General features: G+C 32.6%; 1 protein-coding gene across 1 annotated transcript; it reads left to right on the top strand.

Moving 5' to 3' along the window:
• Positions 1 to 4,954: 4,954 nt before the first annotated feature.
• Positions 4,955 to 14,810, top strand: LOC134691725 (uncharacterized). The gene is made up of 3 exons (XM_063552281.1): positions 4,955 to 5,235; positions 12,886 to 13,053; positions 14,499 to 14,810. The coding sequence occupies exons 1-3, from the start codon at positions 5,040 to 5,042 to the stop codon at positions 14,657 to 14,659; spliced, it is 525 nt and encodes a 174-aa protein (XP_063408351.1). The 5' UTR covers positions 4,955 to 5,039; the 3' UTR covers positions 14,660 to 14,810.
• Positions 14,811 to 15,467: the final 657 nt, after the last annotated feature.

Here is a 15,467-nt window from a genome sequence, read left to right as displayed (position 1 = left end):
CACCTCCATATGGAATATATATACCTAAGTAATTTTAATCAATCAATTACAGCAAATGCGTCTGAAAGAAAGCATAACAAGAATTGCATGTTTACAGGATCCCAGTTTTATTTTATTTACTCACGTGGACTTTCGTTCGAGAACGGAAACTATAAAAATACATCCCGACTAGTCAAGTCCCTCGACTTAATCGATCTCTCTTAATTGCGAGGTAATGGAAATAGTCGTTGGTCCGTGGAATATAACGACTGGATTATTCAGGTAAATACAATAAGGAGATGTGATAATAAACCGTATGATTGCCAATGAGACAACTATCAACCAAAGCGAAGTTCAAATAAAGTCGATGTAAGCAAGTATAGGCAACCTACGGCCTTCAACAATGAGAAAACATAATACCAAATAGTCGCCTATAAAAGGCTACATCATTACTGGAAAACCCAGGTTCTAGTAATAAACTTATCTATTAATCCTAAAATGCTATTATCGGTTCATTTTATTCTGACAGGAGGGGAAAGGGCTGACATATATATATTGATACACATGCCTACTGAATTTTTCTGGTCAAGAAGCTTAAAAATTGCCGCTTCCAGATTCCCGTTCTATAAAAATTTACAACCAAAAAGTTCAAAATATTCACGAGTCCCTCGATCGCAAGAGCTGCTTATTAACGCCTAGTATTCCCGATATGATCCCCACCCGGTGACACACCTCCTTATAGCCCGGCAACCTTACCAAATCTTATATTTTGTCGATCGGATCGTTAATTAACCGAAATGATTCACGATGTTAATCAATAAAGCTAAATAAATTAAATGTGCATGTCATGTAAAATAAAAAAAAATCATTTGCAATGAATTCGTAACAATATAATCCTAACTCAATTGACAAACCATGCTGTATTCCGCCTGGCTCTTCTGTCGAGCAGTCAACCATGATCCCAGGTCGGGTTGTTGTCCCTTTGACACATTCCCCATTTCCATTGTCAATTTTAAGTAGGTGACACGTGTAGTAAAAAATAAACAGTTTCATAGTTTTACGATCATGGTCATTAACAAACTATCCAGAGGTAAAACCTCCTAATATATTTCGATCTAGTACCATGATTATCTAGATTTGTATCTGTATCTGTAGGAAAACGTTGTGGATAAAAACCCCGGCTTTAATACAACGATAGACAGAGCGCCGTCGATGTATTGACGATGCACGAGAGTAGTTCACGAACGACTGTCAACGCTGGCGGTTTGCGCACTGCAGTTTCTTCAAGGTGGTTCCACTCGAATACTGTTTTTACGAAAAATAAGTTGGAACATTGTGGTATTTTGCTCGTTGAGATCTCAAAACACTTTTTGAAGTTCTTGATATGCAATTTTTTTCAATACATTTCTTGACTGATAATTGTTCAATCGGGCCCTTGGCAGCAATTGATTGTCCTTTTTTGGACGAGCTTTTTTTTAATTGCCTGGCTCTATAGCACTGAAAAACTTTCTTATCAGGAATCCTAGTGTTAATTTTGACTTCTTGACTACGTTGAATTTTTGGAAATATTGGTAGTCCAATTTAGGTTCTCGTTTAGTTTTCTGGTTCCTTTAGATTTTATTACAAAATAGTGCATATTCAATACAGTTTTAATATATAGTATACATTAATTAAGTAACTCATTTAAAAAAAAACATTCAGTTTGTCTTTGCAAAGTTCAAATATGATTTAATAAACTGTGACATCTTTTATCTTCATTACTCAGGAGCCAAATAAATAAAGAATGTTCGTCTATTTGCTTCTTGTATTAAAACATCATTAGAGAATTGCATTCTTTTTTGAAATTTTTATATTGAGATTATAATATTAAGGAATAATAAGTGTCAAACCATTCCTCCCATTCATGATACATTTAATTCAAAATTCGCGGCCCAGGACACTATTAGTGTAAATTTTCAAGCACCGTCTTATATTTCATGTATTTAGTCTTATTTTGAACCGCTTAAATATTAAGTATAAATTTCCTGCCAAGTGACAGTAATATATTTGCGAAGTTGATAAGCGGGAAGCCCGTTCCAGCGACATATCTATGCGATATCTTAATACAGGATCCCATCCCAGGTTTTGAGACCCTGATATACATGCTATATAAAACAAACAATGTATTTATCTATTTGTTTTCTTTTATATAAATGTGCTTTACATAATTGATTTAAAATTACATTGGTATATATTCCATATGCCGGTGCTCCTACTTACAGGAGGCTTATACACCGTAGAAGAAACCGAGCGCCATCTGTCGTCATAATGATCGTTAGCATAATACAACAATGACATTTCACACATTTGACATTTCACACATTGGCATTTAACGAATCGACAAGTTACAAAACATCAATGTACAAATTGACAATTTACGAATCAACAAGTTACAAAACATTAATATACAAATAGACAATATACAAATCGACATTAAACAAATCGACATTAAACAAATCGACAAGTTACAAAACAGCAATATACAAATTGACAATTAACGAATCGACAAGTTACAAAACATCAATATACAAATAGACAATATACAAATCGACATTTAACAAATCGACAAGTTACAAAACAGCAATATACAAATTGACAATTAACGAATCGACAAGTTACAAAACATCAATATACAAATAGACAATATACAAATCGACATTTAACAAATCGACAAGTTACAAAACAGCAATATACAAATTGACAAATCACACAGTTACAAGTTACAAATTGACAAGTTACGAAGTAGGAATTTTGACCCCGTTGGCTTTCCATACATGCATGGGTTTTGTCGCGACGAGAATAATTTTGTTATTTTGGGCTTTCATACATTTGATTTGAAGAACATTTCAATCTTACATGCATATTTGATATTTTACACTGTAAACATACATCGGACTTAACCGAAATAAATTAATTTTGCAGCCAAAAAAAGCCGTTACAATAGCTTCATTTTCAAGATAATTTTAATTTTTATCTCTAAAGTTATTTTTAGCTTTTTTTTTTATTATTATTATTATTTTGATAAACACTCAATTCAACAGTCATCGATCTTCGTTTAAAATATCCTTCTCATTTATTTGTTGGGGTCAATTCTCAAAGTTTACTAAAAGTCTATTGTCTATTTTATCTGAAGTAGTCATCCATTTTCAAACTTTTATCATTAAATTTTAATATCAAGTCGTTAGAGCCTTGAAATACACAGACACACCTGTGACACTTTAACAACAAAAACATTTTGAAAATATCACATAGCCTCAGGAAACTGTCATTCATCATCGTTAGCCGCGTACGTGCAAGTTTTCAAGGATATTGATAAATCGGTGTGGTCACGTTTCTCCAACATTTAGTAAAAATACTAAAATAACATTAGGGATTATGGGGTCCTCTTAAGGACTGGATCTTGATATCTACCTGTAATCCACCTGTTCTTAACCAAAATATTGTTAAAAAGGTATATATTTTTTAAAGACATATATATATTTTTTAATAGTCTCCCAAAATTGTAAAAGTCGATATAATCTTACGCAGTGATGTAATTTTTTTATTTTATAAAAAAAAAAAAGAGATTTGCATGGTACGATAGACAATAAGACAACTCTCTACAAGAGACCAAATGACATTGAAGTTACAATTATACATAAAAAAAAAGAAGATGTGGTATGATTGCCAATGAGAAAACTATTCACAAGAGACCAACTGACACAGATATTAACAAAGAAAGGTCACCGTACGGCCTTCAACGCTGAGCAAAGTCATATCGCATAGTCAGCTATAAAAGGACCAGAGAAGCTTGAGACAAATGTTTAACAACTCAAACGAGAAAACTAACGGCCTAATTTATGTACAATATAATGAACGAAAAACGAATATATTACACAGGCTCCAACACTCCCCCTTATCTTGAGACATTGGTGCAACAGAACAATAAAAGAACTGTACAAAAACATAAATAAGCAACAAATAATCTAAGACTAAATTATCAATCATTACACATCCAGTATAATACCGTACGGCCGAAAGCAATTTTTTTGCTTTTTTTATATATAATTTTGTCTATTTTTCATAGTAATGTATTATAGATTACAATGTTTCGATCTTGAATAAAAATTAACATTTTGTATTTTGAGAGCTATTACGAATTTATATATCTTGAGTCATTACGCCAGTTCCCACAGTTAAACACTATATAGATCACAACGCGACGTGATGTACCCAATTTGTACCAGCTCTGTTTTCGTGGAAAAAGTGGACAGATATACGACTGACTCTTTCATCTTTTAAGACAGCATACCATGAAAACTGGCTTCGACTCTTGTGATATACAGACAGAACGACTAAGTAGATATGGTTCTTCGCACTAGAAGACAATAGCTTTCGATGACTTTTTACATAAATAAAACTTGGCTGTTTTGCATTGGTTTAGATTTTAACATTTACATGTAACAAAAATACAAAACTATATCAAGTAATAGAATAAATTACTAAAATGAGGTACAGTCAGTGAACATTTCGATTTTTCATGTTACTTTTAATAAAAAAAAATATTTTAAAAATAATAATTTCGAGATTATTTCTTAATATTTTTTTAGGAAATTTTCAGTTTGATAAAGAATTCACTTGTCTATATAATGATTTTTTTGTTGAATAACCTTTTTAATTTTGTAAATCAAATACGGATGAAAACAATCAAGTAACAGTTTCGGGTTATACTCGACCAAAAATATCTGGTTTGTTAATTTTTTGATAGAATTCTTTTTTTAACAATATCCCTTTTTACAATATTTTAGTTAAGACCTGATAAAGGTAATTATCACGATGCCAGTCCTTATTAGGACCCCTAATCCCTAATGTTGTTTTAGTCTAATTATCAAATGTTGGAGAAACGTGACTAAACCGATAAATCCAGTAAATTTTCGAATTTCTGAAAACTGTAATTATCGAGGTCAACTCATGTATGATCTTAATAAAAAGGCCGGTAAACCCAATTTTAAACACAAATCTAGCAAAACTCATTGAGGAGAATGGCGAGTCTTTTAGCAGACGTTCCACGGATGGTGATTGGGGGTATAATAATTAATGCTTTATCATTAATTATCCATGTAATAGGATTTTCTACTACTTATTGGTACAAACCAGATGATACAGTTCACTTTGGATTATGGAAAACGTGTGGTCAAGCACAAAAGGGAATACCAGAAATATGTATTGATATTGAAGGTATTGATTTTAATCTTTTGTTTTCTTAATCTTAAAAAAAAACTTGAGGGCTTGTTTTCTTTTCTGGGTAAAACAATATTTAACTTTAATAATAAAAAACAACATATAACTACAGGAATAACACTTTATTCAATCAATATTTTTTTTTACGCTTTTTTTTGTTTTCAATAATTTTCAACTGAACAAATAATTTTTCCCTCTCCTTCTGAAACAATTTTTTCAAAAGGAAAGTTTAAGGACATGTGGACCATTTGATTTTTTTTTTTGAAGGATTGACCCATACATTTTCACAGTTTTTCGATGCGGGCTTATATATTTCGCGCGAAAAATTTAATTTCACCTTTGTACGTAATAACAATCTGCCTTTTTCGTGTCAACAACAAAAACTTTATTTTCCTCAGACACAGACGTGTACAAAAGGTCAATTCATACAAAATATACATAATAGACAGCAGAGGTTAGTGTATAAAAGCACGTGTTTTTCATGACAGAGATATAAATTTTCATATCGCCGGGGGAAAGATTTGTTTACAGTTCTTACCAGGCCAGCACATTTGTATATATATTTTCAAAATCCCACACCCTGAAAATCACATAGTCGTTCCCTTACATAACTTTTCTAGGAATTTTTTATTTTTGAGGAAGTATACAAGCACCACTTTATTCAACAAACGTTTTTGTAATTATTCAAATTTTGCACTGTTTTGTTTAATTTGCTGCAGTTCACACTCTTTGTTACACCAAGGCTTTTTGATTAACCTATACACGTACATGTAAATGAATTGTTGTGGTCGGATTTACATAGTGGTTTACAGACCCGAGGGTGATTTAAAAAAAAGGGGTAAAAAAATGGGGATTTGAGCTATAGGGAGTAAACATATTGGGGATGTGAGATATAGGGGATAAAAAGAGTGGGGATGTTGGATATTTGGAGTAAAAATGTGGGATCTGGGAAAAAGAAAGAAAATTGTAGGGAGTGGGAAGAAATAACAGAACGCGGGATTTTGGAAATGAGCACCGACGTGTCACCCTCTGTTATTCTAGTGTCAATAAGGACAAATTTCCACATAATTATACTTCTAAAATTGAGAATGGAAATGGGGAATGTGTCAAAGAGACAACAACCCGACTATAGAGCAGACAACAGCCGAAGGCCACCAATGGGTCTTCAATGCAGCGAGAAACTCCCGCACCCGGATGAGTCCTTCTGCTGGCTAGCACGAAACTTGTCGCATGAAGAAAAACAAATATTTACATTTAGGTATGACTTAACAGAAATTATTTTTGAATGGGGATAGTTATATTCATATACTTATATTAACACAAGGAGCTCAATGCATACAATACTGACATTTTATTGGACGAAAGACGAATTATTTGATTCCGTCATATGCTTTCATTTCGTATGAAAACAACCCATGCCATATGAAAGCAACCCAAGATTACCAGCTTTGCATTCTATTATTCAACATAATTGTTTCGAATTATTCATGTACGTTGTGCAAGCTTTTATAAAAGTGTACTAATAAAAATAAATTGATGACAACATATCTTGAAATATGAATAATTTATTTAAATTTATAACCATAAGTTATCATCTCATGATAGAGATGATTGCAATTTGCTAATGTTTTACAAGTTGCATTGTATATACTTTTATTTCGACATCTTCATAAGCCAAGTAAAATTATGGATTCTAACGAGACAGACAAGAAATGCAAGTATTGTACAAAACACTGGACAGTTTTAATTTGCAAAACACTAATTTGCAAATCCGCCGCCGCCGCCTCTAGAGCTACAGTGTCATATATTCAAAATGTATATATTCAAAATGTGCAGAATTACATGGGATTCAATAAATTCATTGCTTTTCTGCTGTTATTATTAAACATATTTTGCAATTTGATTTAGAAAAACATGGGATTTTCAATATCTCATGGGACAGGGCAAATTCCCATGGGATTGACCATTATCCCATAGGATTTTGAAAAAATCCCATGGGATTATTTTGGGTCCAATGGGATAATTGTAGTCCCATGCGATATTTGTTGTCCCATGGGACAAAAAAATCCTATGGGACAAAACAAATCCCATTGAACTATAATTATCCCATGGGATGATTGATTTCCTTTAAACATCAATGAAATTAAGTGTGTATTTGTGTTTTAGTTATCAATGCCCTTTAGTATTGTTATAGTTGATGAATCTTTTTAGTTGAATATCTTTTTTTCCCTGGATATGTTAATGCAATATATTGATCTATAACTAAACATTTAAACAACAAAGCAGATAACGTACGTATCAATATATGTTTATTTATGAATTCTAAAACACTTTTTTGAAACAAAATTATTTCACGTTTGAAATCAATGAAACATTTAAACTCTACTATTAGACTTAACATACATGTTTGCACCTGTCCTAAGTCAGGAATCTGATGTACAGTAGTTGTCGTTGTTTATGTAATATATGTGTTTCTCGTTTCTCGTTTTGTTTATATAGATTAGACCGTTGGTTTTCCCGTTTGAATGGTTTTACACTAGTAATTTTGGGGCCCTTTATAGCTTGTTGTTCGGTGTGAGCCAATGCTCCGTGTTGAAGGCCGTACTTTAACCTATAATGGTTTACTTTTTAAATTGTTATTTGTATGGAGAGTTGTCTCATTGGCACTCACACCACATCTTCCTATATCTATGTAGCTATTTACATAATTTTTTTTTTAGGATATCCCTCCACCCAAAATATTAATAGTTTCTTATCATCCAGCATTGTGTGATTGTAATGTATAGTCCACTTTTCGGCCATACAGCACAGAACATTGACATGATTATGGTTTCAATATCTATTGGTATATAATAGAACTCGTCAGACAGTTTTCACTTGACCTCGATTTCATTTCATGGATCAGTGATATCTCAGATACTATAAGCAATATGTCTACTATATCTGGTGTATGGAATGATTGTAAGGTGTGCATGTCCAACTGGCAAATGTCATCTGACTTTGACCTCATTTTCATGGTTCAGTGGTTAAAGTTAAGTTTTTGTGTTTTGGTCTGTTTTTCTAATACTGTATGCAACAGGTCAACTATATTTGGTGTATGAAAATATTTTAGGATGTACATGTTAGTCCGGCATGTTTTATTTGACCTTGACCTTGTTTTAACTGTTCATTGCTCAATGTTAATATTTTGTTTTATGGGCAGTTTTTCTAATTTCTTATTTTCTAATTAGCAATGGCTCAACTATATTGTGTGTACGGAATGATTGTAGGGTGTATATGTCTGACTGGCAAGTTTCATCTTACCTTGACTTTATTTTGATCCATGTAGTACATTGGACAATGTTTGGTCTATTTCTCAGATGCTGTAAGCAATAATACCACTATATTTAGTGAATGGAATGATTGTAAGGTGCACATGTCTGTCTGGCATGCTTTATATGACTTTGACCTCATTTTCATGGTTCATTGGTCAATGATAAGTTTTCATGGATTTATCAGTTTATCATATACTTTAAGCAATAGGTAAATTATGTTTGGTGGATGTAATGATTGTAAGGTGTGCATGTCTGTCTGGCAGATTCATATTATCATGACCGCTAAGTTTTATGGGTTTGTCATTTTATCAAATATTATAAGCAAAGGTCTACTTTTTATACGGCCTCAAAACATTTTGCGGTCGCATATTGGTATCACGTCGTCGTCAGCTCGTCCAAAGACATTTGGTTTCCGGACAATAACTTTAGTAAATGTAAATAGAAATTTATTAAATTTGAACACAAGGTTTATAACCACAAAAGGCAGATTGGGATTGATTTTGGGGGTTATAGTCCTAACAGTTAAGGAATTAGGGGCCAAAAAGGGGCCCAAATAAGCATTTTATTTTTCTAGTTCCCAGACAATAAGTTGTGGAACGGTGTATGGATCTCTCTGAAATTATACCACAAGTTTCCATACCACAAAGGGATTGTTAGGATTGGGGCTTGGGAGGGTGGGTGGTGTTTGGCTCAAATCGTTTAGGAATTAGGGGCAAAAAAGGGAAAAAAACGAGGGTTTCCTGGTTAATGGACAATTAAAAAAAAAGTACAATGTTTTGTTTGGATTACCTCGCTTACACTGCTTTTAAATTATGTATAAAGAAATAATGTATTGTCTTGAGGTGATAAGCTGTCAATTTATTTTTAGAAGTTACTTTTTTAAAATGCTGATTAAGGAATATTAATTTTAGCCATGATAATGTACATTGTGTATGTCATTTTCTATTTTAAGACTTTTATGATGTATTTAAATAAGGAATTATGGTTGCAAACTCCAGTGGAAATTTGAATTGAGATTATGACCAATATCTTTATGGAAAGAATTTTTTTTGTGGAAACCCCCCCCCCCCCGGTGGAAAAAAATTGGAGGAAGGGGGGGGGGGGTGGGAGAAATTGTGAGGGGGGACATTTTTTTTGTCATACATTTTAGAAATTCAAAAAGAAAATTTCAAATATTTTTATTTTGCAAAACAAAGGGGGATAAATATATTTAATTTTTTTAAAGGGTGTCAATTCGCAACAGCATAGTGTATTCCACAAAAGCAAAAAATTGAATATAAATTCAAATCATATAACCAATTTTAAGTTCTGTGACTACAGTTATTCTGTGTCAGAAACTTGTTATGTGTCAAATATTTAATAACAATCCAAATTCAGACCTGTGTCAAGCGCGGATAGTGTATCCATTTTGCCCAAACTGTTCAGGGTTGGACCTCTGCGGTCGTCTCCAACTGCGCTCGGCGAAGCATTTATTGGTGTATGGAATGACTGCAAGATGTCATATAAAAATATAAAGATGTCTGTCTGCCAAGGTTAATATTACTGTGACCTCATTTTCATAGAACGTCGATAATATTAAACAGCAAAAATGATGAGCAAGACGAGATATACAAATGAGCCAAAATTGTCAGTTGCCTACAAATAGTGATTGCCATTGAAGGGTAATTTCTACCCTTTAATATGTAGGACAAGAACAATAGAAAATAAAGGGAAACTATAAACAAAGAAACAAGATATCATTGAGATGGGAGCCATCTCTGTGGGCCCCGCTGTGAATATGTAATGTGTGGTAAAAAAATTGTATCTTCATCATTGGACATGGGGTTGTCAACTGAAACCAAAGTTTTTGACCTTGACCTTTGACCAAGGAAGTAGTACATAGTTATGACACACCCTCTGATGTTGGTTAATATACATGTCAAGTATAAACTTTGAAATCATAACGGTTCTCTAGATATAGAGCGGACACAATTTGTTACGGACGGACATACTGATAACTATAGGGCGTCCGCCATTCGCAGCGGGGCCCTAATTATCATCAAAACAAGATTTACAGAAGTCAACAAAGCCTTAATGGTAAGTCCACTTCTATAAAAAAAAAAGTTATTGCCCTTGAATAATGGTTATTATGAAAATATGACGTGGTATGATAAATGAGAGAACTATCCACCAGAGTTCAATTAAGTGGATGTAAGCAATGCAATTACATATTAGAGGTCAATGATGACCTTTAAATAATGAGAAAAACCATACCCTATACATGCTATACATGCTCTATAGTAATCTATTAATGGCAACCCATACAAAATTTGAAACAATTCAAACTTCAAATATAGCAGGCCAATTTATATAAAAAAAAAAAAAAAAATTATGAAAAACAAATATGACAGACGTTAACCAACATCAACCACTGAACTATGTACAGGCTCCAGATTTTGGACAGGCAGAATATGGCCGGGTTGGTATAAAAATAAGATGCGGTATGATTGCCAATGAGAATTTTCTCCACTAGAGACCAAAAGACATAGAAGTTAACAAATTTGGTTCACTGTACAGCCTTCGATAATGTGCAAAACCTATAATGCATAGGCCATTAAATAACAAATCTTTAACAATTCAAAGGCGAAAGCTAAGTGCTTGATTTGTGCACAAAATAATAAACAAAAATCAAATATGATATATATGTATAGCAACAATTGACAAACACTAAATTACAGGCCTAAAACTTGGGACAGACACTTACAAAATGTGGCATGGTTTAATATGTTTGCTGGCGCCAAATCCTCCTGTAATTAAGGACAACGGTGAAAGTGTCAGTTCAATATAAAAACTATAAAAAAATCAGTTGAAAAGGACTGTTTTCTGCTCTTTGGTCAGGTTGTTGTCTCTTTGATACATTCCCATTTGCATTCTCAAATTTATTAACTCATTAGAATGCAAAAAAGCAGAAAAACAGCTACCAAAAACATAGACCGGACGTGGCTCGAAATATAGTCTTTCCCTATAACAAAAAAAACTCAACGTACAGATCTGTTAGTACTTACAGTTACTGACAGCTAATTCAAAGCCAAAAACAACTAATAATGAAAAAAACATCTTGAGAGCACTCAATCCACCCCTAACCTGGGACAGTGGTTTTAATAACCGCACAACATTTGAACAAACTGTAAACATTTGTTGCAATTGGCTCAACTCAAAAGATTGCAACAAGGCACAAACACAACTTATATAAAAACCAGAGACACAAAGCACTGAAATAAAAGTACTCACAATTAATATTCAAATGAAAGTTTATCAAAATGTTCAAAAACATGATAAAATAGCCTTTTTCATTGCTGTATTTCTCTTCATTTATAATTTTTGAGTTTTGATTACTTGTAGGTCAGACATCTTGGTTTTCATGATCAACAGGTCAATACTGAAGAGAAAACCTAAAGTTGATATTTTTCTACATTGTGTGCTTTTTTTTTATTAATGTGAAATGGAATGGTTTTTTTTCCTACAAAAGAAATATGAAACTTCAACATTATGACTATAAACAAAAAGGAGTCCTATCATAGATGCACAAGAACATCATCGTGTAAATGCAACAACATAAATATCAATCGAAAGAAGGGACAAATGAAGAAAAAAAATAGTATTTTGTTGTTGAAATAAAGATGCTTTGTCCACTCATTTACGTCGCTCCATCCAATAAAGATGTACGGAGGAAGATCTTTGAAGAACAGATTGCAAAAATGTTGTCTCTAAGAATTGTAGGAATAATTCTAGTGGATCGCATAATTTATTTACTTGACTCTAATATAGTGGACTGAATAATTGTTCACAGCAAGTTGAAACAAGAAAACTTAAACTTAACATGAAAAGTGTTTATTTTATTAAATTTGCAAATATGAACAAAATATTATGAATACCACAAATGGTATAATATTTAAATCGTTTGTATATTCATGTATTGCAATGAAACTATAACAAAGAAAATTATACCTTATGAAAGAGTAAACTATAAATTGTGCTTTGTCAATTTATTCAGTCAGAATATGAAATATTTTTTTCAGTTCTATTTTTCATTAGATAAACAAGACAAAGATTTCAAATATGTCAGTCCCCAGGGGTCACTAATGCATATCACTTTACTGGACCAAACCAATTTTTACTGGACTTTGCTTAATGTTCGGCGACCTTGTGAATGACTGTAATTACGGGTACTTTGTTTGGGAGACTTCGTAACAGCATCCTGTTACAATCATTTCTTGTTTTGTATGTCTTGAGCCGATTCTGCATTTGGATATTATACCAATAAATGATTTGATTTGATTTGATTCAATTACAGATTTTCCTGTGTCGATACTCAACGACAGTTTTAAAGCAGCTAGAGCTTTGGAATGCCTTGCCCTTGTGTCATTTGTAGCGGCTTTGATTATTGCTGTCTTAAAAGTATTTGTACTGAAGGAAAAAGGAATACTGAATTTTGTTGCAGGCTTGCTCAATCTTATGGCAGGTATATATAAATATAATTATGTGTCCATCGCATTATTTGCCAGAAACACTATATTGTTTGTGTTGTTTATAGATATAAGAAGATGTGGTATGAGTGCCAATGAGACAACTCTCCATCCAAGTCACAATTAGAAAAAAGAAAAGTTTGTGTATTTGCCTTGTCTCCAATTAAGAAGGACTTTCAAAAACAAAATATCTACGTATTTTAAGTAAAGAAATAATTGCATATGCAATATTGTAACAGTATAATTCAATATAAAAATATTGAGATGTGGTATGATTGCCAATGAAACAACTAACCACCAGAGTTTAAATGATGTAGATATAATCAATTGTATATTTGCCAATTACCGATTTGATTAGGACTAAATTGTTACACATGCACCTTTAACACAAGTAGTTTCCCTTTTTAAATTTTAACTGGTTCTAAGGTGAACAAATGGACTGCTGCCCATTTGAAGCACGATAGTTGAAAATAAGTATTACACACTTTTAAAAAATATTTATTTTATATCTTTATTCTCGTAAATCAAGTGAATTAACAGACATAGTATTAACAACAACACAAATCTTTTTTTTTATATCAAATCTTTTGAAGCTTACCAGAAGACAATCTCCCATGCATATTTATCGACCGATAACTCTGCATGGGAGATTGACCAGAACAACGTTCGGTACTGGCATGCAAATACGGCATCGAAGATATCGTTAGTCAGTTATTCAGAACTAAAACACTGTCATGAAAATACGGGTATTGTTCTATTATTTCTGATATAAAATTTCGAAATACTAGTAATTCTTAATGAAAGAATACATATATCTCCCTCGTGCATAGTTCTGATTCCTTATATGGGTTTGGTTTACTTTACGTCATTTATGATTTAATCAGCTCTTCAACAGTTGGAATAATAAATAACTAGAGCATTACTGAAGATACATTAATTGTCGAAATGCACACACCCAATGCACTAACATCGGTACCGCTAACGTTGTTAATAGGTTGCATAAGGGAACACAGTCGATTGATTAAAATAAAAGGAAACCTATTCATCTCTTGTCTATTTATCCAAGTCATAACTAGATCTACATTATAACATCTGTTTCCGAAAAAAACCCATGTCAAGTACGGTAGCGAAGAAGGATGGTTTCACGCTTGTCGATGAAGGCAATTCACCGTTTCAGAATCTAACGGACTATGAGTAATTTATTTGTTTGTAACCAAAATGAAAATTACGTCACGTCATTGGTTGGATTACCATTATTTAGGACGTTTTTAACCAATCACAACGTTTTTCGTGTACACATTAATGAATATTACCCAGAATGCATATTAGATTCTAAAACGGCGAATTCTTACCCTCGATAATAAAACCCAATGTAATTTCAACAATTATAGATTCACTCTCTCTGTATATTGATAACAAATATAATATTGTTTTTTTTCAGGAGGACTTACATTGATTGGTGTATGCGTCTTTGCAACAATGCAATTTCTCGGAGATAAGCTTGATTCGTCCAAGTTTCATTACTCTTTCGGTTTATGTATCGTTAGTGGTATCGGAGGTTTGATATCTGGAATTGTTTTCATCAGATCTTGGAGGAAATAACAAATACACTATTTTGAATGTTTAGTAGTTAGTATTTTATACTGTAAAGAAATCGTATTTAAAGAACAAAGTTGTGTACTTTTTATATAACACATTTGTATTGTAACTAATTTTCATTATGATTTCAATTAAATGATGTCATTAAATCAAAGATGGGTTTTGTTTTGATCACTTGAAATTCACTACCCTTTAGTTTTTAATATACAGCGGTAATATCATTTCAACTGACAATAATAAACAAGACGGATGTCCCTAGTGGAACAGAATCTTCTCACCATCCAAGAGCACCTGATTTTGATTAAGGCGACCTTTTATAACCAAAGACTTTAAAATTGGTATTTGCTGTCCTCTGCTTAGCACTCGCCATTAAGTAGTAAGAACAAAGACTCTTTGGATCGTAGTCGAATAATTTGTTCTAGAATAAAGGGACATTTCCATTCAATATTTTATGTCTTCCTGCGGACTGTTACTTTGTAAACTAGCACGTTAAAATAAACTCATCATAGATACCAGGATTAAAATTTTGTATTTGCGCCAGACGCGAGTTTCGTCTACAAAAGACTCATCAATGACGCTTGAATAAAAAAAAGTTAAAAAGGCCAAAAACCCGACTCAGAGTGTTTGTCTAGTACAAAGCAGAGTTAATATTCATATTACATGTACATTAATATTTTCTCATCCTATTAATTTACCGCCGGACGTTAAGCAGACATCCATCTTCAGCATTATGATATAGTACATTAACAGTCAAATGTTATTATTTTTTCCTCCAAAATAAGAAGAATTTATTATCACAACAAACATGACA

The sequence above is a fragment of the Mytilus trossulus genome, chromosome 11 (assembly GCF_036588685.1).
Source record: "Mytilus trossulus isolate FHL-02 chromosome 11, PNRI_Mtr1.1.1.hap1, whole genome shotgun sequence".
NCBI classification, from domain to species: Eukaryota; Metazoa; Mollusca; class Bivalvia; order Mytilida; family Mytilidae; genus Mytilus; species Mytilus trossulus.
This window is presented reverse-complemented; position numbering and strand designations above follow the sequence as displayed.